This window comes from Mus caroli, chromosome 4 (genome assembly GCF_900094665.2).
Source record: "Mus caroli chromosome 4, CAROLI_EIJ_v1.1, whole genome shotgun sequence".
Taxonomy (NCBI): domain Eukaryota; kingdom Metazoa; phylum Chordata; class Mammalia; order Rodentia; family Muridae; genus Mus; species Mus caroli.
The window spans coordinates 126,312,441-126,320,242 of NC_034573.1; the positions used below are offsets into that span (position 1 = coordinate 126,312,441).

The following is a 7,802-nucleotide window of genomic DNA, read 5'->3' on the forward strand; positions in this document are numbered from 1 at the left end:
GAAGGAAAGAAAGGAAGGAAGGAAGGAAGGAAGGAAGGAAGGAAGGAAGGAAGGAAGGGAGAAAGGAAGGAAGGGAGGGAGGGAGGGAGGAAGGAAGGAAGGGAGAAAGGAAGGAAGGGAGGGAGGAAGAAAGGTACAAGGAGAAATCCCATTTTAGAGTGAGGTGTTTAATTTTAATTGGGTGGGCATGTTAATTAGGTGAATCAAAGGGGGTTTTGATTGCTGGACTTTAATACTTGGATAGCTGGACCTTGGTAGTCAGTCTTAGGAGGAGAAAGTGGCCAAATAAAGGAGCAGTTCTTGGTGGCCAGCTTTAGGAATGTAATCTAATTTTTTTTTCAAGACAGAGAGATTGAAGAGAAGGGCAAGGCCTGCCAGAGCTATGCCCGCCAGATCTGGCCAAAGCCATGCTTGCCATACTTGACCTGGCCAGGGTCCCCTCACAGCCTAGGGTGGAATGTAGCCTGTGAGAAGCTGAAGGCGGGATCCAGGGTGGAGAGTGGGTGTGAGGCTGACAGGCTGCCCTCTGCACTCCTATATCCCAACACAGGATTGCCAGCATCTCCAAGATCTTCCCTGTGCTGATGCTGTATCGCCTGTGGGAGGAGGGCATCGTGGACTCCCTGGACGACCCTCTGGAGCGCTATGCCAGCACATTCTCCATCAACAACCCTCTGGGCACAGCCCAAGGACCTGGAGCACAGGGCCCAATGGGGGAATCTGAAGAGATGGGCTCCCTCCCAAGGCCATCCCCTGTCACTCTCCGGAGGATGGCCAGTCAGTTGTCAGGTGAGCCTCGGAACTGGGGGGAGGGGGGAGGGTTGGGGCAGGCACCTAACACAGATTCTCAGCCGTTAGGACCCTGCTCTGGTTCTCAAGTGGCCATGCTTGCAAACCACAGGCCATGGGAGGTGGCAGGTTAGAATGAGCTGAGGCTCTATTTTATTTTATTTTATTTTATTTTATTTTATTTTATTTTATTTTATTTTATTGAGACAGGGTCTCTTGTCGCCCAGGCTGGCTTCAAATTCATTCTGTGGCTCAGGAGGACCCTGCACTTTTGATCCTTTCCCTCCAAGTGCTAAGATTATGCGTATGTGTCACCACATCCAATATGTCATTGTTAGGGAAGGAACTCAGAATGGCTCAGATCCAAATTCTGCTAAGCAAGCGTTGTACCCGCTGAGCTCTGTCCCTGGCCTGGATCTGGGAGTACAGATCAGGCGGGAAAACAAGTTCACAGACAAAGGAGTCGGGATCCAGGTTCAATGCCAATGTCAAGGCAACAAGTTAGAAATCAGGAGGGAACTCTCCAGTGAAGACCTAGACTTCCTGAACACACATAAAAATCACATGGAAAGCCACAACCCACAGGACAGGAATGAAAGGCAGAGCTGGCATCACACAGAAAAGGCTCTGAAGAAGTAGTAAAAAAATGGCAACCTTTGTTCACTGCCATCTACATGCAAATTCAAACTACACAGACACACACTCTCCCTGTCAGACCAACAGAGATCAAAATCGTAGGTACAGTGTCTGGAGAAACCACAGAGAGAGCATCCTCATCTACACCAGAGGAGGGAATTTAAACTGATGACTCTCTGTGCTGGATAGTTTTATGTCAACTTGACACAAGCTAAAGTCATCTGAGAGAAGGGAATCTTAACTAGGAAAATGCCTCCATAAATTGGGGGTGCAGACAAGCCTGTAGGCTGTTTTCTTAACTAGTGATTGATGTGAGAGGGCACAGCCCATTGTGGGTGGAGCCATCCCTGGGCTGGTGGTCCTGGGTTCTTTCAGAAAGCAGGCTGAGCAAGCCAGGAGGAGCAAGCCAGTAAGCAGCACCCATCCATGGCCTCTGCATCAGCTCCTGCCTTCAGGTTCCTGCTCTGTTTTAGTTCCTGCCTTGGCTTCCCTCGATGAAGTGTGATGTGTGCATAAGCCAAATAAAGCCTTTTCTCCCCAAGTTGCTTCGGTCATGGTTTTCAGCACAGCAATAGAAACCCTAAGATACCGACCCCCCCCCCCCCGCCGCCGTAAACAAACCAACGGATAAAACCTATGTGAAGGCCAATTCAAATATGTCTCATAATCATTTTCTTGCCTTGTCTTTTTTTTGAGTTAGGGTTTCTCTTAGCCCAGGCTTTCCTCACATTCTTGATGTAGCTGAAGATGACCTTGAAATCCTGATCCTCCTGCCTCCACCTTCCGAGTGCTGTCTCCAAGCCAGACTGTTTGTCACAGTCAACTGTGGCTGGAGATGAGCAGTGCAGAGTGCACTTGGTCAATGAACCGAGCTCCCGCCATAGAGGAGAAAAGGGCACATAGTCCTCGTAAGTGAGAAATTTTATTTCTAGAAAATTCTACCGAAGGTGACCTCACCCTGTGTAGCATGAAGCACGCTCACAATTATTCACTGCCTAGTGTTTACAGTAATGAGAGAGGAGCCAGTGTGGGGGCACAGAGCTGAAGCCCAGCACTCCCAAGAGGAGGCAAGAAGATCAGGGGTTCAAGGGCATCCTGGGCTACATAGTGAGTTCAAAGTCAGCCTGGGTTCCCATGAGACCCTCTCAAAACACCAAAACCAAAACAAGGAGAAATAACCGACGGAGCCAGGCGTAACCGCGTGGTGGTGCATGCCTTTAATCCCAGCACTTGGGAGGCAGAGGCAGGAGGATTTCTGAGTTGGAGGCCAGCCTGGTCTACAGAGTGAGTTCCAGGATAGCCAGAGCTACACAGAGAAACCCTGTCTCGAAAAACTAAAAAAAAACAAAAAAAAAAAAACAAAAAAAAGAAAAAAGAAATAATCTACATGTTCCTCACTAGGGGAATGGCTTTGGCCTAAAATGCTGTATAGCTCTAAATGATAGTGTTCTTTGTTTACTGATATGAAATAAAATGTTAAGAAGGAGAAAAGTACATGTATTATATATACTACAGAAATAAACATAAAAATATATAAAAAAGACTATATAAATACACTAACTATAAAAACCTGTTTATGATGAGGCAGGTGTAATGTACTTGATTATATAACATGCTGTGTATTATATAAATATTATTCTTTTTTACATCTTTAATTTGTCTCGGTGGGGGGGCAACATGCATGCTATGATACTTGAATGGATGTCAGAGGACAACTTGTGGAGTTCTTTCCACCATGGGCATTTTGTGGATTGAACTCAAGGATTGTGGGCAAGCACCTTTAGCAGAGAAGCCATCTTGCCAGCCCTAAGTATTAAATATTTCAGGATGTAGTAAATGCCTGTGGAAGGACTGGGCTTTGTGGAACCTGCCTGCAATCCCAACTCTTGGGAGGGAGAGGAGAGAGAAGAAAGAGACAAGAATGTTTGCTTCCAGGAAGGGGAACTGGTGGCTGGCTGCAGTGGGAGGCATGGGGGAAATGACCGAGTGTTGTTCTATGGAAGGGACTTCCCTAGCAGTGCATAGATCCTGCAGGTCTGACCACTGCTCTTTCCCAGGACTTCCCCGAAGACTCCGGGGCACTTCACTGCTGTGGAGGGGCAGCACCCAGGAGGCTCTGAGCCTGCTCAAGGATGATGTCCTGGTGGCTGACCCAGGAACCAGGTGAGAGGCGTGTCCTGAAGTCCAGCCACACATCCTACCAAATGGTCAGAGTCAGGAAGGTTCTGGGGATCGCTGAAGAGAGTCCATCAGATACCCAGAAAGACTAAGGCCTGTAGGGGCAAGCATAGCAAGGTTTGGGAGAGCTGGACCCAGAACCCAGGTCTAGTCCAGTCTCCCTGTCCCTCACCAACTGGATTTATTAAGAATCTACTTGGGGGTTGGAGAGATGGCTCAGCAGTTAAGAACTGGCTGTTCTTCCAGAGGTCCTGAGTTCAATTCCTAGCAACCACATAGTGGCTCTCAACCATCTATAATGGGATCTGATGCCCTCTTCTGGCACACAGGTGTACATGCAGACAGAACATTCTTATACATAAAATAAATAAATCTTAAAAAAGCAAAAAAGAATCTACTTAGTCACAACACTTGGGAAGCAGAGACAGGAGACTAGAGAGATGCAGGCCAGTTTAGGCTACACAATGAGATTTTCTAAAGCAGCCAACCAAAAACAAAAACAAGACACCAGAAGCAATCAAGGAGACTGCATCTGACTACAGCAGCAAACACATCTTAAGTTAGGTTTTTACTGCTGTGTAGAGACACCATGACCAAAACAACTTTTTTTTTTTTAAAGAAATAACTGATAAAGGCCACTTTCTTGATCTTATATTTAAGTCACCTGCTTGTGGACGTTGTACATCGTGGTGCGCACTAGGCTCCGCACCACGATGTACAACGTCCACAAGCAGGTGGTTGCTGGGATTTGAACTCCGGACCTTCGGAAGAGCAGTTGGGTGCTCTTACCCACTGAGCCATCTCTCCAGCCCCCAAAACAACTTTTATAAAGGAAAACATTTCATTTGAACTGGCTTACAGCTTCAGAGCTTGAGTCCACTATCATCATAGTGGGAAGCAAGGCAGTATGCAGGCAGATGGGGTGCTGGAGGAGCTGAGAATTCTACATGTTGAGCTGAAAACAGCAGAAGGGGATAGTAATGCCATACTGGGCGGAGCTTATGCATAGGAGGCCTCAAAGCCCACCTACAATTCCTCCAATGAGGCCACACCTCCTCCGATGAGGCCACACCTCCTAATAGTTCTACTTCCCAAGGGCCAAGCAAATTCAATCCANCACAATGACGAAGGCCCTTTTTACAGTTTGCACTGGTGAGGGAGTCGCAGCGAAGAAATAAACGACACAAATAGAGTTTTGCCATGATGGATATCAATAGTAAACAGTTAAAGAAAGGTCTGACCTATGAACAGGAAGTTGAGCTTTGCGAGCTTAGGGTAGGGAGTGAGGGATAAGACAAGTGGACAGGGCCAGATTTCCCTCTGCTTCTCCAAATACTAGACTGGCCTTGCTTCCTTTCTCTCCCCACTGGTGCCACCACACTGTCCTGGGGATCATGTAGAGCACCCTATCCTTGCCCCCTTTCTCCCTCCAGATGCCACTACAGCACGCTGGCCTTCTCTCTCCTAGCCCATGTGCTGGCTGCGCACAGGGCACAGGGCGACTATGAGCGCTGGGTGTCTGAGCAGGTGCTGGAACCGCTGGGGATGAGTGACACCGGCTTTGCACTGACGGGAGCAGTGCGTGCACGTCTGGCTGCTGGCTTCTATGGGAGCGGCAGGTCCGCCCCGCTCTACGATCTGGGCTGGTACCGGCCATCGGGCCAGATGTACTCGACAGCTGCAGACCTGGCCAGGCTTGCGGCTGCGCTCCTGGGTGCAGGTCCCCGAAGGCTGCTACGGCCCGACAGCCTGGCCACATTGCTAACACCACTACGCGCCTGCGCCCACGGCTACTTTGCTAGTGAAACCGGTACACCCTGGGAGTTCCACGAGAGGCGCGGATACCGCGTGGCGCGCAAGGATGGCGACTTGGACGGCTATGCCGCCAGCCTGGCGCTCGTGCCACCGCTGCGCTTGGGATTTGTGCTGTTGCTTGCCGGGCCTCGCCCTCCCACGCACGACCTGGTGGCTGACGCCCTGGATACGCTGCTGCCAGCCCTGGAGCGCGCGTTGCGCGAGGCTGAGCTTGCCCCTGCGCCCCCGCCCCGCGCGCGCCCGTTCGCCGGCTTTTTCACCTTCGCCAACCGCACCTTCTACGAGGTGCGCGCCGCCGGGCCGCGTGGCGAGCTGCGCTTGCGCCAGTTTGGGCCGCGCGTGGAGGCGCTCGTGCCCGCCGCCTTCCGATCGCTCGCCCTGCGCCACGTGCGCGGCCGCGTCTTCCAGTTGCACGTGGCGCGCGAGTTCCCGTGCGCGCTGCCGCTCGCCGACGCCTGGCTGTCTCTGGAGGCCCAGCACGGGCAGCTGGTGCGGTTCTACCCACTGGATCGCCACGGGCTGGCGCCGGGCTTCGACGTACCCGGCCTCAACACCTACGGAGTGCTGCGCTTGCCACGCAGGCCGGTGTTCGGCTCCCAGTGAGCTGGGCATCCCCACGGGCATGCGTCCACATATGCCTTTGCATTGCCCATGCTTGCAACCCCTCTGCGGGCCTCCAGCCTGCCCATGCCCACCTGCAGCTTTCCTTTTATCTGCAGCTTCCCTGTCTCCTCAACCCCCACCCCAACCTCTCCCTAACCCCATAGCTTCTCATGCTTGCAGCCTCTCTTTCCCCACACTGCCTGACACCCTCTTGCTCACCCCATCCCCGTGGCAACCTCCTCTGCCTTTAGCCTCACCCCTCTTGAGCCTCTTCATACCTGCAACCTCCCTTGTATGGGGGTCTATCCCACTCCAGGGGTCCCCTTCCTCCAGCTTCCTACGGGTGCTTGGCAGGGAGACCAACCAGAGGACACAGTAGTTGGCAAAGTGGAGTCTTCTTGGACCACAGCTGGTTTCAAACTCTCTTTACTCACCAGAGAGGAAGAGATATACAGGAATTTCCAGTAAGCATTTAAACATTTAGGTGTTGTCCAGACCCGATAATACAAACCAGTGCTTGTGTCTGTTGAAAGAAGGACAAAAGGCCAGGATCGGTGTCTCTTAAAAACTACTCTTATCGGGCTGGGGTGGGGTGTTGCTCAGAAAGTAGAGAGCTTGTGCAGGACCCTATAAACACAGTGAGGTGGTTCCCACCTGTGACTCCACGATTGGAGAGGAGGAGGTGGGTGGATCAGAAGTTTCGGGTCACAGGAGACACTTTTAAAAAGAACAACAGTTTTTGTTTTTAATTGAGTTATAATGTGCCTAAAACTAAAGGCACCATCAGGTTTGTTTAGGCATTTATTTAGTAGGCCCACATATAGAACCCAGGGCACCAAGTGCTAGGTACGTGCTCAACTAAGGGAGCTACAGCTCCAGCCTGAGCTGACCGATTTTACACCCATCCGGGCTATCAAGATACAGAAGAGTCCCGCCATTCCTAATCCACCCACCTATTCTTCCTTTGTGGTCACTCCCTTCCCTCTGCTCCTCCCCCCAGCTCCAGGCAACCACTGATCAGTTTAGATTCCTTTCACCCGCTCCAGAGATGGCGTGAATGGAAGCACACCAAGGCTTTAGGTACATCTCCTTGGGCTCAGCGTGCCGGGTTTGAGATTCGAGTCTTTGTGTGTGTCCATAGTTCATCGTTGCTTTTTATTCCACGATATGGCCACGTCAGTTTGTCTTTTCACCCACTGATGGGCATTTGGGTTGTTTCCAGAGGGGACTGTTAGGAAAAGAGGGTATGTGCAAGACCTCCTGTGTCCGCAGGCTTTCATTGCTTTGGGACAAGTTTCTAGATGTGACTGCCCGGCAGTTTTTCAAAAGCCTGTGCCTCCTTCCTTCCCCACACGGAAATAGGTGGCAGTTCTGTTGCCCATATCTATATCTATATCTATATCTATATCTATATCTATATCTATATCTATATCTGTATATATATATATACACACACACACACACACATATATATACATACATACATACATGGAGACACTTGGCTCTGTCGGTCTTTTTAATTTTAGCTATGGTGGTAGTTCTGAAATTATATCGCACTGTGGTTTTAACTGTATTCTATTTATTGAATTGTAAAGGATATATATATGTATGTATAGGATATATATGCACACATCATTTCTCTGGATTCAGTTCCCCCTAGTCTTTGGATAAATTTTGCATTTTCTTTTTACACATCATTTCTCTGGATTCAGTTCCCCCAGTCTTTGGATTAACTTTGCATTTTCTTTTTTTATGTACGTCAGTATTTATGTTATGTATTT

General features: G+C 49.9%; 1 protein-coding gene across 1 annotated transcript in view; it reads left to right on the forward strand.

The window, feature by feature from the left end:
- Lactbl1 (lactamase beta like 1) overlaps window positions 1-6,045 on the forward strand; it is a 17,573-nt gene extending 11,528 nt beyond the window's left edge. Inside the window, exons 6-8 of the mRNA XM_021161658.1 lie at window positions 551-789; window positions 3,483-3,588; window positions 5,037-6,045. Coding sequence (XP_021017317.1) covers window positions 551-789; window positions 3,483-3,588; window positions 5,037-6,021 — 1,330 coding nt within the window. The 3' untranslated portion in view covers window positions 6,022-6,045. The remainder of the gene's footprint in view (window positions 1-550; window positions 790-3,482; window positions 3,589-5,036) is intronic.
- Window positions 6,046-7,802: the final 1,757 nt, after the last annotated feature.